Source organism: Pleurodeles waltl, chromosome 8, assembly GCF_031143425.1.
Source record: "Pleurodeles waltl isolate 20211129_DDA chromosome 8, aPleWal1.hap1.20221129, whole genome shotgun sequence".
NCBI lineage: Eukaryota > Metazoa > Chordata > Amphibia > Caudata > Salamandridae > Pleurodeles > Pleurodeles waltl.
In genome coordinates, this window is record NC_090447.1 from 804,106,899 (window position 1) to 804,126,473 (window position 19,575).

General features: G+C 40.4%; 1 protein-coding gene across 1 annotated transcript in view; it reads right to left on the minus strand.

The window, feature by feature from the left end:
• ITGBL1 (integrin subunit beta like 1) overlaps nucleotides 1-19,575 on the minus strand; it is a 1,057,888-nt gene that overhangs the window by 503,075 nt on the left and 535,238 nt on the right. The window contains exons 5-6 of the mRNA XM_069205062.1: nucleotides 3,375-3,515; nucleotides 2,012-2,152 (exon numbers count right to left, since the gene is read on the minus strand). Of these exons, the coding sequence (XP_069061163.1) occupies nucleotides 2,012-2,152; nucleotides 3,375-3,515 (282 nt within the window). The remainder of the gene's footprint in view (nucleotides 1-2,011; nucleotides 2,153-3,374; nucleotides 3,516-19,575) is intronic.

Genomic DNA, 19,575 nt, shown 5'->3' on the forward strand with positions numbered 1-19,575 from the left:
ATCACCCTTGTAATGTCCATACGCACTGCACTCATAGTACTTGGGAGTTTTGGGCTGCTGACTTTTGTAACGGTAGTTTTGCTTCTGGTGGCCAGATTGGGAATTAGAACCAGACCCTTTCCCCTGTGAGTTCTTTTGGGGGCCTTTAGAGAATTCGGGCCAGATTAGATGTCAGCGGAAGAAATACTCTGTCTCAAACATGACGGATATCCTGTGTGCCATATTACAATCCCAACAGGATATAAAGGCTGTGAGGTCTAACAATTATTACATCCTCTGTGGACTTTCTCAACAGTGTTGTTTACTGTCTGTTTCCTCCTAAAGTGATAGACTTTTCTTTCTGTCTCTTCTCTCCTACAGACAGTGGTTTGCACACTTTTAAATGTTCTTGCCAGATTGGTTACTTTAATGGGCCTCAACTAAGCAAATGGGAAGAACAACAAGTTCTAGAATTTCATTTTCACCTCTGTCATGTTTAGTCATTCATTCACACATAAACACAGATTGTGGTAGCGCTCAGACAAAGCAGCACAAAGCTTATCAGTAGTGGTGCATTTAGTAAGATCCCGCAGCATTGTGATGGACACGGTCCTGGCATTTTTCATATGATTTTCAGTCAACTGCATTTTGAAAACAGTTTTCTATTTTTATTGAGGAACTCTCCTATCATTTAGAGGGTTAGGTGGTGCTGCTTTTAAATACTTTTAAATGCTTCAGAAGAATTTAAATGGTAAAATACCCAAGTGCCTCTACCAATAAAAGAGCAAACGCTTGACAACAACCCCTTGATTGATGAGGACCCACTAGTCCTGGAAGCCAAAGGTTTCATGGGTACTCCTATTTGTATTTATTTTAGTTTCTCATTAAGACATAGAGCGGCTTCACCTTCACTCGATTCCCATTTCCTGTTTCAAGGCGTTGAGACAGAAAATTCTTTCTTGTTGTGAGAAGAGAAATGTTGTATACTTGTATTCATTAGGGGATCTCCTGGACCTATATTTCTACAATAATTGCCTCTATTCCTACAACTGAAGTTGTCAGTTTTATTTGCCTTCCACAATAATCCAAGGTGGTGTCCTTCCAGGTGATAAATGTAAGAATTTGGATTGGCATACTAACTGCTAGTAGACGGACAGATGAGTACTGGTCTGCCAGATCAAAGGAAAATATACTGCTTTTTGTATACATTTTCAAAGTGTAAAAGCTGGAAGAAGGAACCAAATAAGGAAGTGATGCTTTGATCACTTATTCCTCACTTGAATAATAGAGCATGAGATTTAAAAGTTGGGGAGGGGGGCCTTTATGGTCCTCCCAGTTCAAGGAAGGACATGGGAGGTATTTAGTGTTTGGAATTTAAGGGCACCATTTATTTGGTCACATGCCATAAACTCACTTTAAAGATCAGGTACTGCTGCAAGGAAGGAAAATGTAGAATATTGACGATTACCAGTAAGAAGTCCAAGTGTAATGCATGGGATGCAGCTGAAGAGCGCTCGGACGCTCATCTGCCTTTAGCCCACATAACTCTGTAGAAGACACTATGGTGTTTTGGAAAGCCCCCTCTGTGTGACCTACAGCACATTAGAGTTTTCAAAGGTAAGAACCACACTCATTTTCCTAAACATAACACGTTCTGCATTTGGTGTTAACCAACTGAAATAGTACATTGACTATGCCACCAAAACCGCTCTCAGATTTATAGCAGATTTTCAACTGCAATGCTGTCTTAAAGATCACTGTTGCATTCATTCTAAAGAGAATTTAGAATTCTCGGGGAGTGGGCGACGGTCGACAGTTGGAAGGAGAACTGGAGGCGAGAGGACTGCTGCGTGGATGGGTCAATATAGATATGCTCTACGACACTTAAATAAAGAGGTTTATCGAATAACACCCAGCGTGTCTTTTTAACAAGCACGTATGCTAGTGTCCAAAAATTCTGTTCCAACCCTTACCAACTCTTTTGATGCTTCTACACAGTCAGAGTTCAGACATGTTCCAAAGCGTCCCTTACCTGAACAGAAGTCATCAGCATATCGGTCGTACACGGCCTTGCAGTTACGTTCATCACACTCACAAGTGTCACCATGGATATCTCCCCAGTCACCAGTGGGGTCTACATCATGGCACGTGCACTCTCCACAAATGCATGTTCCTAGACAACCAGATGAGAATATCTATTACAATAATTTTTTGCATTATGCTATATCCAAATATTTGAAAAACAGTTAAGCACAGTAATTGAAAGGTAATCTATTTCTTTTTTTTAGATCAGTTAAGCATTACTCCCTAATCTGCACATCGATGAATTTGAATTACAGTATTTTTTGTAGTACTTTTACTGATCTGTAATTATTAACTAAAGTGAATTGGATTATTAGTTGCAAGTTTGTGAGTCCAAGTTTTATCCAAAACAGACCAAGTCTGCGTTGATCTAAATTATTAGCAGGCCTGTATTTCATGGAGGTGCCTATTTTTCTTACGCTTATGACTGGTTTCGTTTTTTTTACCCACAAACTAGCAATATTCCTTAGGCATGGCTAGTTGAACCTTACAATGGGTGCATAATGTTCTCCTGAGTTAAATTTAACACAATTTACATAGCAACTTTAAAACTAGTTTATTATTGGAGACTATTTTCTCTTTAAAATACATAAAAAATGACTCGAAAGTCCCGCCTTCAAATGAACACCGACATGCACTAAACTTCAAGAACGTATTAGGTAGTAAACGTAGTATTCACAAGAAATACGGAAAGTTTGAGAGAGAAACACTTTGCGTCCCCAGTCCCCTCTAATCCAAGTACAACGTTTGGCAGTCCTCGCTGAGACATTCGGCAGCAAAGATGTTATGCCCTGATATGACATATAATTTTGTTTTTATTTTCCAGTACTGTGGACGCCTTTCTGTGAACGCCCGAAAGCAAACGAGCCAACGTTAGCTCAGTTGCTAGACCCAAGCTTTCAATTTCCTCATAATTAAGTTGAGTAAGTTTCCTGAATGCTCTCTGGATAATTACATCCTGGTACAGCGGCAGGCTTTGCCAGTGAAGATGTATTTAAAGGGGTGGGAAGAGGATGGTCCACGCGACCAGCACTTTTGCTGTACAGAAATAGCTCTGGAGAGCTGCCAAGGCTTATAATTTCCTGGTTGAGCCATTTGCTCACTGAACCAAAGCTGAGCAGCAGAGCCTTATGACACTCTGTCTTCATATAATTTCTCCTCAGACTGTAAAAAATCAATGCGATATTACCGAAGATGTAATGAACACAGATAAATACATCATACTCAAGAGGCCAAACACGCAGATCATCACAACTAATATGATCCTGGGCCAATTGCAAGACGTGCAGATGTGAGATGCATTAATGACACACCTCTATTGCTGCAGATTTTGCCATCTGGAGAAGTACATCTTCTTTTGATCTCCCACGGGCTGATGTCACACTGGAATTCGCATTTATCTCCATGCCAACCAGACTCGCAGTAACAGTTTCCGCAATAGCATTTTCCATGGCCTGCACCCAAAACAAATGCAACACAGTCAGGAAAAGACGTTTTCTTTCTCATAGTCCTTGTCACATTGATTCTTGAAAAATGCATTTTCATAAAGGTCCACTTGCTATTTGGACGCTTGCCAAACGTGTGGTTTAATGTATTTTCGGAATAACCGTAGCTTGAATAAAAAGAGACAATAAAAGTTAAATACTCTAGGTGAAACATGAAAGTAACAGAAAAGAAGCTGGCTGCAAGGAAATGATTCCAACAATATTGTATGGCCTTTCTCAAAATTTGCAGGCGCGCACCCTTGCTTTTCGCATTTGGAAGTTGTGCTTCCCTCTGCTGGTTCATTGCTGTTGATGTTCCTTTGTGTCCCATTTCCACACGCAGTATCAATTACTTCTTAGTTCCACGAAATGCGTCAATTACTTCAAATCTAGAGTTAATAATGTTGTGGAAACGGTTCAGACTCATGCACACACTGCACAATAAGGCTCACCGACATACAGTGTTAGTGGTTGTGGAGTGGAGCCTCTTTAAAGCTCTCATGCAGCCACGCCATGGCATAGGTTGTGAGCTACACAGAGGGGCAGCACTTAGGTGGTATGTCACAGTGACAACATCAGTGCATAACACAACTTTGGGTTGCCTTTTAGCTCCAGCAGTACAGCACAGAGTATAAAGGCTCCTTCTCTGAACTAATTGCAAACATTTTCCTCACTCAGTCACTCACTAGTTTCCATCTATCCAAAAGCGCTATGAAAACAACCACTTTCTCAACAAGCTGCTTTGAAGCCTATATGTGCGTTAGGATTTAACTGCGTCAAGGGCCGTCAAAAGGGGGAGGCAGCCAAGGCTTTTTGCTCCAGGCCCCATTCCCTTCAGAGCCACACATTACTTGTACTAAATATATTTATATATATAAGTAGCCCTTGTCTGCTTGTGTAATATATTCATGACAGTAGGATAATGTCAGCGTCACTAGGTGGGGCCAGACACTGTTTCCGTATTCCAATATGTCCTAGAACAGTGTTTCTAAACGTGTTGATTTCTGTGGAACCCCACTCAATCGTTACTGGAACCCAGGGACCTTCAAAGAATCATTACTGGAACCCAGGGACCTTTAAAGAATCATTACTGGAACCCAGGGACCTTCAAAGAATCATTATTGGAATCCGGGAACACCCCCCCCCATTCATTAATGGAATCCGAGAACACCCCCCCCATTCATTAATGGAAGCTGGGAAGATAACTTTTTACATTGACGCCAATAATCGTACTATATATTGTGTTTGATGCACTTGCTGTGCTCCTACTAATCACTATAAGCAGTTTAACAATTTTACTCCCATTTCAAATTCCTTCGCAGTTTTAGAACGTTTTAACATTTTTAATTTTACGTTTTGCTTCTTTATTTTTATAAACTTTATTAATCTGGGAATAATATTTCATTTTCTATGCAGTCGCAGACCCCCTCAGTAACCTCTGCAGAGCGCCAGGGGTCCCTGGACCACATGTTAAGTACCACTGTCCTAAAACATTGTTTATATTTTGAATAAGGTGATCATGCTATCAAGAACGCAGAGAGGCCCGAATGATGTTTGTGACCAGGCCCCATAAAGGTTTCTGGCAGACCTGACTGTGCACAGTCTGAGAGAGTTCTAAAGTCTGGAATACACAGACGTCCCCTAGAGGGATTTAGGAAAACTCAAAAGCTGACAGACACCAAAGTTCAATACTTTGTATACAGAAGACCCACAGATTGAGGAGGACCTCATTTGAGAGTGCTGTTAGTGTGACCTAATGAAACTGCAATGAAAACCTGGGCATTCAGTAAAAGATTGATTGGGGAAGCTCCATTGCCCTTGTCCTATGCTTGGACATTGCCAAAGACTCTGTTGAGAAAGTCTCTGCCCGCCATCAGAGCACATACAGGGCTAGGAACAGGAGCAGGAGCTAGAGGGCTCAGGGCTAGGAGCAGGAGGAAACTTGTACCGCCTGCGTTAAAACCAAATATATATTCTATATAGAAGTCACAGAAGAAGACTAGTGCAAGATGCTTTTGATGTTACTTCTATCTAGCTCTAGAAAGAAGGCGGGTGACCAGTTTCTATGTTGAAGTGCAATTTTGGCAGCTGCCATGTTCCCAAACGGTTCAAGTTCTTGCAAAGTTAAATGTCCAGTACTCACATGCTCTGACTGTAAGACCAACAAGGTGCTCATGCATGGTTTTTTGTTATTAAAGAGTTTTCCCCATTGTGACTTAAGTCATGTATACTGAAGCTACTTCACAGGGGTAAACACCCTTTACCAGGGCAATTATATTTAAATGGTGCATACCATCCTTTCCCAGGTTTTCATCTGCTACTCAGTGCCTAGACATTCTAGCCATCAAAGTTTAAATCAGCCCTCAGAGCATGAGACACAGTCCCTTTCTCTCCTCTCATGCCTTTATTTGTACGCCATACTGAGAGCAGCACTTTAATGGCTTACATTGCTACCACCATCACAGATCACAGAACTAATACCCCAGGCCAGTGCTGCCTGCTAAACACCACAATCTCACAAAACCAACCAATGGCCCTCTAATTAAACACATAAATTAGATGGACAGGTATAACCCACCCAAACCCTATGAAACACTCAATGGGAATAGCCCTAAGCATTTGATAGATTCGTTTGCATACCAAAATGGCAATAATAACATTGGGTGGTGATGAAAGTTCCATCTATTAAATGTCTGTCTTTTAGTGTAAGTTTGGGATTTTTTGTAGAAAAAAATAGTTGGAGACTTAACAATTGAGTTGCTTTGATTTTAAGCGTGTAAAGTTCTCATCCAAGGTAAACACAACTTAATGGTATGTTGTCTTGGTGAGATGCTGTTTCTCAATAGCTGAAAATACTCAATATAGTTATGTGTTTGCAAATAATTTAGGGGCATATAAACTTGGATTATTAGCCATTTAATTCATAAAGATTTCACTCATTCAGATATTCTTGTAATCAGCCTTCATGGTTCTTTTAGAAATGTTCTTAGTTTCATTTATAATTGCATCTGATTTGTGTAAGGGTGCATGAGGATCCTTTATAAACTGTTCACTGTAAGGAGAGACTATTGTAACCTTGAAATGAATGTTAGCGCGTCTGACCTTGTTTGGTTTATTAACATTACATTATAAGGGGACGCGTTAAAGGTTTGATGGACGTTTTGACTACGCTTAGAGTAGTTCCCACCATAAGACTCAGTTTCAATTCAATCAATAGCAATATCAATTAATAACATCAATAATCTTGGGAGTCAATAATTTCCACGCACTATGACCCCTCGGCCATGAATAACCACACCTTTATGTAAAAGTTAGAATGTTTTTTTCCCTATATTAACAATGCTAATATCAAGTAACTTTATCTCAAAATCAAATGCTAAGCATACAGAAACACTCCTGGTTGACCGAATCTTCTAAAAAAATCTCAATTTAATCAAAGCGTGGATCACTACACCTTCTAGAGTTACAGTATAAATCAAAAGCAAGAATAACTGTGCAATAGAAATGACATACATTTAGATTCAGCAACAAAAAGACATCAACTCTTGTTAATATTTAGCAAGCATCATCAGTGAGTGTCCTAACTAACCTTCTGATTAGAATAGCATGTATGGGCTTCATGCAAAACAATTTAGTCAACACAAATTTGGAAAAACATCTAACTATGGCTCTATCAAAATTAGCGGTTGGTACCTAAAAGCAAATAGACGTGGTAATCAGTAACATCTTCTTATACCTTGCCTCAATTTGGTTCAGCAAGCTGTGACAGTCTTCGTCAATCGGACGTCTGTTCGGTCAGCAAAGCATTGGAATTCAGCAATAGAGTTCAAGATAAAAATATCTCAGGAACGGGCATTATAGAATGTTTCTTCTCGGAAACAAGGTTAAGGATCAGTTAAGTGCGTCTCCTCTCGGGAAGGTTAGGTAAAAGTGCGGCTCTCTCCTCAGTACAGTCTGGCTAAGTTAGGTTCCCTAAAACTACTTCCCACGTTGCCATTGGTCAAAGAATCGTATGTTTATGTTTAGTCCAATGAAAGTAGAAGCTCAAATCCAAGAATTTACTAAACCATTGTTCAATTGTCGATGATTGGCTCCTCTCCTCCTGTTCCCGTCATTGTGCTTGTCAGGTAATAAAATTGTATCAGTTTATACTCCAGTCTGTGCATCCATTGTTAGCTCCTGGGAACCTTGCTTATACACACACTATGTTTTAAAATACATCCGTAGCTAGTACATATTCTAGCAAGCAGTTCTCATGGGAAAGAATTTTAGCTACTATAATTCGGTCAACGCAATGGAAAATTAAAATTTCATTCTCTAAGCAGCCATTTTATGATTTGTCTAAGCAATGCAACTTGACATGAGGCTGTGCAACTAGGCCCAAGACCTCACTAAATTAAGGCCTATGATTAATAAAGCAATACATAATACATAACCATAAATATGACATACTACATTAATTCAAACCTGAGCATGACATTTTACATTAATAAGCTGTAAATAAGTACACTTCGTGATTATTGGTGGTGACTCAGGTAGGCACATTTTCAAACTCGTGAATTATTTCCCATGTTAACCCATTCTCTATGCAGATTTAACATTCAGAATCCATGAATATTCATTAGTAAAATGTCAGGGTTAACATGAACATTGGATGAGGTATTCTGTGGCACCCCAAAGAAAGAAGTTGCAGGGTGAAGGAAGAATTGTCCTTATTTCACACTTTAATAAGTTGCAAGGGCTTAGAGCAACCATTAAATGGCTTTCTCACTTATGCTGGCAATTGACTGTAAGTGGACTAACAGTATGGAACTAAGTCTGGTAGGAGTATTCTTGGTCTATGATCATCTTCTACCTCTGTGCTGAATGTGAATTAGACACCAAACATTTGAGTCAAGTGTGTATGGAATTGGAGGGCATACTTTTTGCAATTTTTCAGTAACAGTGACAGTTAGTGATAGACTGAGCCACTGTACTTAATCAATCCTCCAAATGATACATTTTTAGAATACTTAAAGTTTAGCCCCATATTCTTACATGATTCTCTATCCATTGGATTATTTGGAGGCTTCAAAAAAGAATTCGATGGTACGTATAGATCGGAAGTTGCTAGGAATGCTGCATGTGAACTGCAAATAAGCTCACAAAATGGTAGAAGTTAAAGTGTCACCTATCACCTGTTTATTGCTGCCTTATATAATAAAGAGGAGAGGAGAACATTTCATCCAGATTGTGTTAAATCCACTAGTCCAGTGATTAGGAAGAGAGTATTTGTCTGCAGAAGGAAAGCAGACCCAAAAATGTTCACTGATGAAAATGGCCCTTTCTGCAGGGTTATTTCCAAACTTTTTGCCTTCATCCTCTTATTTATCTTAACCTTTTTGTTGGCTTTAGGACTCTGGGCACTTTACCACTATTAACCAATGCTAAAGTACATGTGATATCTCCCCTAAAACCTAGTATGTTTGGCTTACAATTGTTTGGTGAATTTGATTTAACTGCAAGTCCCTTGTAGAGTTATATACCATATACCCAGGGCCTGTACATTATATGCTCCAAGTGGGCCCGCAGCACTGATTGTGTCATCCACAGAAGTAGTCTTTCAAACCTGTCTCAGGCCTGCCACTGCAGGGCCTGCATGCATAATTTACTGATACCTTGTCTTGGCATTTCAAACTACTTGACAATGCCTAAACTTCCAGTTTATACAACTAAGTTACCATTAAGGTAGTCCTATGTAGCCCTATGGGTAGGGTGATGTATAGGTAAGAGGTAGGACATGTACCTTTATATTGCCCTAGCAGTGACAAACAGCCTATTTCATTTTTCACTACTGTGAGGGATGTTCCTCTCATAGGTTAACATTGGAAATTCTCTTATATATGTTTATGTGGTAATTTCTTATCTGAAAAGGGTAGCGTGGGCATGTTTGGTATGTTCCAAATGGTTATAGAGAAATCCTGCTTTCTGGTGTAGTTGGATTTTACATTCGTATTTTAGAATTGACACTTTTAGAAAGTGTGCATTTCTCTGTGCTTATAACTCTATGTTGGTGCATACCTTCCAGACAGCCACAACACAGGAAGAGCTGGGTGTTACATGGGGTACATCTCCATTTATCTGCATACTAATAGTCTTCCTTGGAGAGAGACAGAGGTCGTTCACACTTTACATGTCAATAAGTTGTGTCCTGCCCTCATACAAAGGGATGATTTACCCCGTACTGATGCCACAGCTAGTTTTATTTATGTGAAATTAGGGTCAAAAACAAATCTCCCACTTACTCTTTTCTTGAAGATCAAGTTTTTAACAATTGAGCAGTGCACATGGAACATTTGTTTAACTACAGAATTAAGAATAAATATGAAAAAAATACAGATTATTTTCATTTAAATAATAACTCTAACCTATGACATAGTAGTACTAGGTAACTGAGATATTTAGGATGTAGAATACTTCAGAAATGGCAGGATAGACTCTAGTAAATTTTGGAACAGTATATATGAGGTTGAAAACTACTGGAATTATCTACATTTTTGGGATCTTAACCTGAATTGCTTCAACTAAAATACTAATAATGTCACATTTTTGTTTGTTAAAAAATCTACATGTCCAGTTACCTAGAGCATAAGGGCCTGATTTGCAAAGGTAAATGTGCACATTTGTTTTACTGTACTATTTATTTTAGTAATCACGAACTGCAAGTTTATTCTTACAAGTAGTAATTTTATGATTGCTGAGGCTTCACACATAAAAAGAGAGGACTCTTCTATCTCCATTGGCTCACCTCCTATAGCCACAGACCTAAAGCTAAGCTTCTAGATGACTCTCTCCTTGCACCTGCTCAGGTGACCAATTTCAACTGGACCTTCCTGGACACTGCTGTTGGCTTCTGTTAGAGTGAGTCCCAACCCCCAAGTGGCCCCTTTTCTGATGTTACAGTGTACGCCTCCTAACCCCGAACTGCCTGAAGTAAGGCTTAGAATCTTTTTGCCAACTTTTGGCTTGGAGAACCATCAGAGACTGGCACTGCAGTTGAAGCTGTAGGCATCAAATCTTTGGTCAGCCTCAGCTTGCTGGTGTTCCTCACTGAAGGAGCTCTGACTTACAGAAAAGTTCCTACATTTGAACTTAGAAGGTTTAATTTGGACTGAACCCGGGCAGCATTTGATTGACATCAATATCAAGGCCTTCCTGGACATGGACTTCACCTGCTCAGGGCTTTTTCACTCTGTACAACAATCACACTGGGACACTGCATCCAGCAACGTCATTGAGCCCCCCTTCGCAAACAGCTTGCTGCTTACCCCGCCAACAACTCATCTGCAACCAAGTTTTTTCCATGAGACTTTCTAAGACAGAACACAAAGTTTCCATTGGCACGAACCTAGTCCTAGTATCTGACCTGCGCTTCATCATGGTCAGGCTTAACCTTTGAATTTGACCCGGTCTGTGCAACCATATAACCTTGCTTGGCGCTTTCTGCATTTTGGCACTATCTTTAATTTAGACTTTCTAAATTCATAACTCTAGTTCTAATGATTGGATGTTTATCATTTTTTAACCTTTTTATTTTCTAAAACATTCTCTATGTTTCCAATTGTTTTGGGATTTGTTTTGTGTTGTGTTTTCATTTTATTACTGTTTGAGTACTGCATAACTATTTTACACAATGCCTCTAAATTAAGTCTGACGGTTTTGTGCCAAGCTACCTCAGGTTAAGTACAGATTTACTAAGTGACTTTAATGGTTACTCTGACCAGGACTGTGAATAATATTTAAGGTGGGTTCTCACCCCCTCAACTAATATACCATTTTTTACATTGTTAATAAAGGATACATCTTAAATTGGCTAAGATATTCTGTTGAGCAAAGGGGTCCTAGCCACAGATTCCACATTGTTACAGCCCAAAATGTTGCCTCATTAAGTATACTCGTTACCTCACTGTGGTGCCTCATTACAGGCTTTTCTTTACTTCATTTTCTATTACCAAGTACTTCCACTAAAAAGTCAGACCAATTGGCATGCCAATGTATCTTGAAATAATTTTACACACTGGATCATTCAATATTCCAGAAAATTCTCGAGACCCTAGTTTTCTTCTGAAGTCTTGTGATTCCAGGCCTTTTTCCATTTATCTATATAGCACTGAAGAGCATACATATTGCTCATTGTCACTTTGCAATATCATTTCTAAACAAATACAACATATAAAGTAGTTACATCTTGCACCTAAGGGGTTTACAGAATTGAAAATAGGATGTTTACAAAGAACACTGGTTGAAATAAATGTGGTACTTTAGTTGCTTCATCTACTGTATCGAAGTTTCTATACATGTAGACAGGGCTTTAGTCTTTTAGCCCAGGGGTGTAACTCAGGTTGCTGCAACTACTGCAGGCCCTGCAGCCCTTGCAGCACAGGTGGGCCTACAACATTCCAGGGGCCCCAACCCATCAAGGAGGAACCCCATTCAGCCCAACTGCAATGAATATCTGTGAGTTGTGGGAGACATGGGGGGCCCTCATCACATTTTGCAGGGGCCCCTATCTTTTTGTGTTACCCACTGGTTCAGTCATCCAATTGTTTAAAAGTAATGGAGACTTAAATTGTTTATAGATAGGTATGATTAAGCCCTGATTGTAAGCCTAGGGTGCCAATCATAGGTATACCAATGTAGAGAAAACCTTATATGGGAAAAGTTGTTTTTCCTAAGCTTGGCATCTGTATTGGTCAGGTCTGGTGACATGAATGATCGTCTATAAGGATTGGACCAACAAATGCCACTGGAATAGAAGGATCTGGCAAGGCAAAAACAGAACATAAATTGCATACCTAATGGAGTATAAAAATTGGTTTCAAGTCAAATAGAAGAGGAATTTGCACTGCTGTTAATATAAAAGAAGAGCATTTTAAACATTTTTAAACAATTCATTAATTTTCAATATTTCAGATGTTTTCACCTAATAAAAATAACGTGTTGTTAAGAATACAGCAGGGCAATTACCTTGCACTTGAGTAGATTAAGAAGCAGACACCTATTCATTGTCAGAGGTATGTTAAATTCAAGAAGATATTAATGAATGCACCATGATTTGAATTGCAGTTACTCCAAAGATACAGAAGAGAATGTTGTAGGAAAAGGGGACATATTGTGAATAAGAAATATGGGAAAATTCCATTGCAGAACTAGACACTGAAAGATGGTGACCATGCGGAAGGAGTTAATGTGCCAATGCCAGAAACTCAATATGTATTTTAGAAGACAAATCGACAGCTAGACTGTCTTGCTTAGGGTCATCTCATCTCAGATCACATATCACCCAGGGCAGAGAAGATGGTGGCAGTATTGGCAGGAGTCTGTAAATTAGTATGTTGTTAAATCTGAAATGCCTAAACATCTAAGGGCTTTCAATCAACTCTAAGCAACATACAGATCAGGTTTGAAAGAAAAGATATATATAAATGCTGATATTTTGAACACTAACGTAAATGTTTACTTTTAGCAACCAATGTGTGTGAAGAAGTGATATTGGTTTCCCCTTTCGATATCTAAGATGAGAATTAATCAGGGCCACTGGAAGAGGAGTAAGTTATGCAGCAATGGGAAGATTTATTTGTGTTGCAGGGAGTGCTAAAATATGTATCTTAATATGTAATCAAAGTTGCTCCAGCTTTGGGCCCTCATTCTAGATTCCGGGCTCTGATTAATTTTTCTTCTCTGTTCCGAAGGGTGAGGAGACAATGCATGAAATTATTCAAATCAATCACAGTGTAACTCGATAGTCACACTTTCAATTCCAGAGACCTACTTATAATTCAAATGGCTTTATTTAGACTCAAAGTCAAACTTAAATGTACAGAATAACCAAAGGATAAACAAAACGTATTACAATATGAAATTTGACTAACATGTAAAAGACCACTAATTCAATAGCGATAATGCAGAAAATGAGGGAAAACAATTGATGCATAGAGATTGAATCCAGGTTTTCCTGCCTAACCATTTAGACTCTGATTCTGATTTTGGTGGATGGGAACACCCATCTGCCAAACTCCCAACAGGGTGGCCGCCACTGTAGTGGTGACCTCCCCGCAGGCCCTATTATGACTTTCCCTCTGGGCTGATGAGTTGAAACCAAGGTTTCTGCCAGTCAGCCCAGCGAGAAAGTGGAAGCAGCATTGTTGCTGGCTTTTAATCGAGCACAGCAGAAAATGCTCATTACAAGAGTGCTGGACCCCTGCACCTGTTCTCTTCCAGCCTTTTCATGGGGGTCAACCACCATGAAAAGGCTGGTAGAGAACCAAGTTGTAATCAACAGGGCGGCGCTGTTGTAGGCTCAAGAAAGTAGTCAGTCCAACTGAACTTCTGGAGAAGATTCCATCAAGAGAGGTATGGTGGCATGAAGCCACATAGAAATTTGAGTTCAAGAGAGGTTTCTAAATAGGTTCCGCTCTCAGCTAACGGCAGAGGGAATCTGAAGCTTAACGCTAACTAAACCACACTTAAATCTTGTTTCTTCCAAGGATGTTCTCATAGGCAAATACCTTTCCCAGTTAAAAAACATAGCCACAAATTATAATTAGCTAATTGACACGTCGCCCTTCTGGGTTTTCGGTGTCAACCTTGGTACACCCTCATGCTCTGGAATTTCACAAGAGTTACAGCTGCCAGCTCAGGATACTCCCCACATCTTCAATATGCATTCTGGGATTTTCTTATCATTCCAAACAAAAATCTCCCTATTAACTCGGTCTCAGATCCTGACACCTGCAGCATTAGAAAAACATTCAAAAAGCAACTGCACATTGAAGGTTAAAACACAGGGAAATATACATGCCTTTACTCTGGCCAATCTAATCAAACCTGAATACACATTCAGGTTAAATAAATACTATACTTCTCATGTCAAATATGTAAAGATGATGAAGAATAATATTTCTAAAACACTGCAACACAAGCATCCTTTTCAATGATGAAAAAATATGACATACATGAAACATTGCATTAGTCTGTGCACTCCACTCATATAATTCACCATGCACCACTTTAAAAGGAAATATTTATTTCCTTAACCAGAAAAACAGTCACTCTTTCGTTTCTCATTTTAAGAGGCATAATGGCGCAGCCAGGTTACGGTCTCTCAAAGCCAAATTATTTGTTACATACTGTTGCTTTTTTGATAATTGAATGCTGATAGATTCAAAAAGGTTCGCAAAGCATAAGAAAATACATTGTTTTCTTATAGAAGGAAAATGTGCAAACTTCAGGTCCTCTTCAAAATGGTATAGAGCTCGATTAAAAATGCCCTTAATGTTTGCAACCCCTATGCAAATATTTGTTTGCACTGAGGTTTAAATTACAGGAAAAGCAGAGTTTACCACACCTGGTAATTACCGCCTGTTAAATCTTGGCAGTCAAACCTGCAACATTTAAAAGAGGATAAAGGCCTGTAAGTACTGTGCGGATCGTGGCACAGAAAGCACCACAATCAGTATGTGTTATTCCCCATTTGGAAGAGGAAACTGGTAATTGGTGGAAAATTCTGAATCCTGGGCTCTTGAATTTTGCTCAGTGTGAGAGTGATCACAAATCTTGCGGGGCGCTCGTAATCAGGGTCGTAAAGATTTTAGCTTGTTAGAAGAAAATGAGCACCATTTATTAAACGATGTTGTTTATGCCTCTCAGAGCATAAATCACACCTGGTTGTGCACAGTTCATGAAATACAGATACTAATTCCCAGTTATGTCTAAAAGTTTCTATTCAGTTGCAGACTAATGATCTCTCAAAACCAAGGGCCGTGGTAATGAGTTTTGTCCTCCAAAGAGCTACCCGAATCTATAGCCACTTTTCTTCTTTGAAAAAGACATAGCAAGGAAGAAATAGAAAGCAATGGTCCCACTATTTCTGATAGTAAGAAGGCTGTGGGTGTCCTACCCAAGGCTATTTTCAATTCATTAAAGCGAATAGCTCTGTTGGAAACTACGGAGCTCTTGATAAAAAACAACCCTCACTTGCCAGAGCATGTGTCTCCAGGGACAATAAGTAAGCCTCATGATTTAAAACATTATCAAGTAGTCTCTTTTAGTAAGGAGTTAGGCCTTTACAGCTGAAAACGACAATTGAAAGTTATTACTTAAGAAGGCCACTTATAACCCATCAGGTTCAGAGCATTTTCTGCCTATCTTTCTGCTTCCTTACGTGGCTAAGCTAACAGAGATAGTAGTCAATTGCCATGTTTTACTGTTATATGGAAAATCACCTGTTATTGAATTATATGCAAACATTGTTTCTACCACAATCTCACTGCCGAGGTGGTTTAAGCATTGGTTGAGCAGAGAATGATCAAAGATTCCAGCGGAGTCTAGGCCCTGATATTGTTACAGCTTTTAGTGGCTCTTGATATCATCACATACCACACCATGCTCTGCCATCTCCATGAGGTCGTGCCTAGTTCCATGGTGAGCTGACATAACCTGACATAAGTAAAAACACAACAGATAAGAAAAAACAACAACCCTTCCACCCCCATACCGTACTTCGTCAACTTGAAGTAGCTGTCATGGATAAACTAGGAAATTGTTGCGAACTGAGTAAACAAGCGCCAATGGCATTCCCTTTCACCAGCACCCTCTAACTGGGCCTATAACACAACACCAAAGATGGAAAAGAAATGAAAAGAAAAGAAAAGAAAACATTTCTAGGTAGGCTACGTCTGTCAAGAATCGCCCCACCTTGTGACAGATCTTCAAAATACAGAGATTAAGCTAAGTACACAAATTAATCACCAGTTCTCAACTATTGGTTACAGAGATAAAGGTCTCATGTCGACAGTCTTCGGCTCCATAGATGCTGAACATCAATGCTTTGGGATGCCTTGAGGGCTATCTGCAAAGTGGTGCCCTCTCTGAGTCCCCAGAGAATGCTGTTGCAGCTTCTTCCATCCCACGGTCCCATCCCAGGTTACGGGGGGCTGAGTTGTGTCAAATGAAGATGGGCCTCTCCACTAGCCATTCTCATGCAGCCTTCGGAGTGTTGAAGAAAAATGTTTTGTTCTGAAGGATGACCTTTAGGCGAGCTGGGAAGAGCAACATGTATTTCTGCATCACCAGCAGCATTTCTTTGACTGTCAAGAACATACGTATTTGTTGTTGGACTTTTATTGTATAGTCTCGGATGGTCATGACAAAAGTAGAATTACATAGTAAGACCTCAAGTTTCCAGGAGGCTTAAGAGGGGCCCCTGGAAGGAGCTCTTGGAGCCAAGGATCCATGGGCCCACTCTACTGTGAAGCAGGCTGAGACCTCCAATTTAGGAACCCAGGTTTTCAGCCAGGTTGCAACAAACTGGTCTAGGGATGCTCCCTCCTAGCCATCTACTATGCCCATGACCTTGATATTGTTGTAGGGGAAGCCCAGATATCATACTTTGAAAAGTTCCGAGTCCTCAGTTTCAGATTTTCGTCCTTCAGCCCCTTTAACCAATGCCACTGTGTTGTGAAGGTCTTGTCTCAGTAGCGAAGCATCCATTTTAAGTTCACAAATTTTTCTTTTCAGGGAGGATTGTGAATCCTGGAATGTTTGTAAAATAGAGGTTTTTGGTCTAGAGGGGGATTATTGGTCAGCAGGGGTGGTTCCTTGTCTGTGGCAGTGGTGGGTCTGGGAAAGTTGTTGATATGGCCCTGTGAGGCCTGGGCACCATGTTGTTTGTCTTTCCCCATGCCAACACGGGGTAGCCCCTCCAACATCAGATGTCCCTCAGTATTAGCAGCCTTCAGTACAGTACAGCTGCGGGGAGTCCTCAGCCACTCCAGCCAGTTCCCACTAACCCCAGCTGTAAATGTGGTCCTGGATGGGCCCGACAAGGCCTAACATTGAGGATGCAACAGAGGGAGAAACCACTGGTAGAGAATCACCAAACCTCCAATTTGTCAGGTTTCAAGCCACCTCTACCCTATTTGCCGCTGGTATGGAGGGTCATACCCTGCCAAGGCTGAATAAGCTGCAGCCCTACATCTCTCCATGCAGTGGGCCAGCAGCTATGCGGTGTTAGAGATGCGGCCCTCCCAGCAGTTACTCTACAGAGGGCCCGGCAAACAGATGACCTCTGAGCCACAGGTCATGGCAGTGAGGACCCAGCAGTTGACCGCCAAGCAGGCCCCAGGAAAGCCAATGCACTCTCCTCAATCATGGTGTTCACATCAGCTTGCTGCTTTTTTGCCCCTTGTAGTCAGGCTGGGCACAGGGGGGGTGGTCTTCAAGCACTTTTTTGTGGCAGTCTGGCAAATTTCAAGCCACCGAGCCTAGCTCCAGTGTCCACCTTGACCAAGCAGGCCGATGGGTTCTTCCGAATCACAAGGGTCAGGCCATCCCCCTATTTTGGCCCTATTGCGGCTGTCTCCCAGGTTAGGACCATAAGGGAGAAGGGATTCCACCTCCAACCAATATTCATGTCGTCTGCTGGGCTCCACCAGTGGCATTGATGCAGAAGCCACATGTGTGAAGTTGAATTGGCGGCCTGCAACAATGCAGTGGACCAGTTCCTGATAAAGATGGATTAGTGGCAGAATGGCTGCAGAGCTCAGTAGAGAGCTGTCACCATGTTCATTGTTGTAGCCATGCCCTGTGTTAATAATGATGGAGAGTTACCCTATGTCAAAATGTTATTCGTATCAGCTCAGTAATATAAAAACAGTTTATAAACTTCAGTGGATGACATTTTAATGGATACTCTGCTAATGTGTGTCAATCTTGCTGGGAAGAACAACATTAATTGTGTTTTGGAAGGAAGAGAAATAAATCAACTATGAGAAGCTTTTTGGCATGAAAGTTGGATAGGGAATACTGGGTAAGGTTAAGTTCAGAGTCAAGAGCCCTAATTTTGTAAAGGATGGAACCAAGCTTAAGTGGGAGAGGTTCTATGCAGCACGAGTTGCAAGACTGTTTCATCTCATCTGCGGAATGAGTTGATGTGAAGTTTGGATGGTTCTAGCTGCCAATAGGCATGGGCGGGTATGGGGGAAATGATCCCTTTCATAACAGACAGTGACAAATCTTATGCAGTCTTGATGTGGTTGGGAATAAAAGAGGCATTATTAAACATGTTTAAGACGTAAATGCGCGGACCCTCTATTCTTGGAGGGACTGAAAGCGGGACTGGATCAATGCATGAGCCTGGAAACTCCCATCTATGTGACCAGAGGATGTAATTACAAAATATGGACCAAGTGATGCTAATTGCCAGTCCAGAGGTATTTTCCTCAAACTGCACATATACCCACTCCATTCCCTGGATGATGAAATTCGGACCTCTGAAAGTACAACATCAGCTTGAAACCTGTGGGGGAGGGAGTAATGAGGGGGACTGATGGTGGTACATTGAGCCTTTGTTATGTGATTATTAAGCTGCTTTTAAGGAGGTGGAAATCATGTTGTTTAGATGTGAAATTCAGCTAGGCATTTGCAGCCCTGTTCCTAACCAGTTTGTCTGAGATGTTGCGTTAAAAAAAAATCATTGGCAAAATTAGGAAAACCTAGTTTCACACCTCTATCCTAGATTGACTCCGATTCAAAATCTTTACAGAAATCCATGCCTTCTTAGTACTCACCTCAACCACTATCAACTTCTCTGCAAGTTCTTTCTGCACAACTTTTGATGAGCTGCTGGACTGAAACTTGACTAAACAAGTCTTTCTAGACTTAAATTACTGGCTTATTTCCTTGGGATTTTTAATACTTTGCCTCTAATGACAATGTAAAACTGAAGGTGGTAACAGCCATCCAAAGAGGCACAATCCGGTGCAAAAGTGTAAAATATAAACGGTCCTCTGCTTTTGAATTTGTGTCATTAGAGATTACAACAACAGCTCAAACCACGTGAAATTCCACAGCATTTATCATCCTTTTAATTGTAAACTCATGTTTATTGAACTAATGGAGCTCATATTTGAAAATGCTTAAGCCACCTCTGATAATATCTTCCTAGAATACCTTGACCTTCACTAGACAGATCCTAATGACTCATCAACTT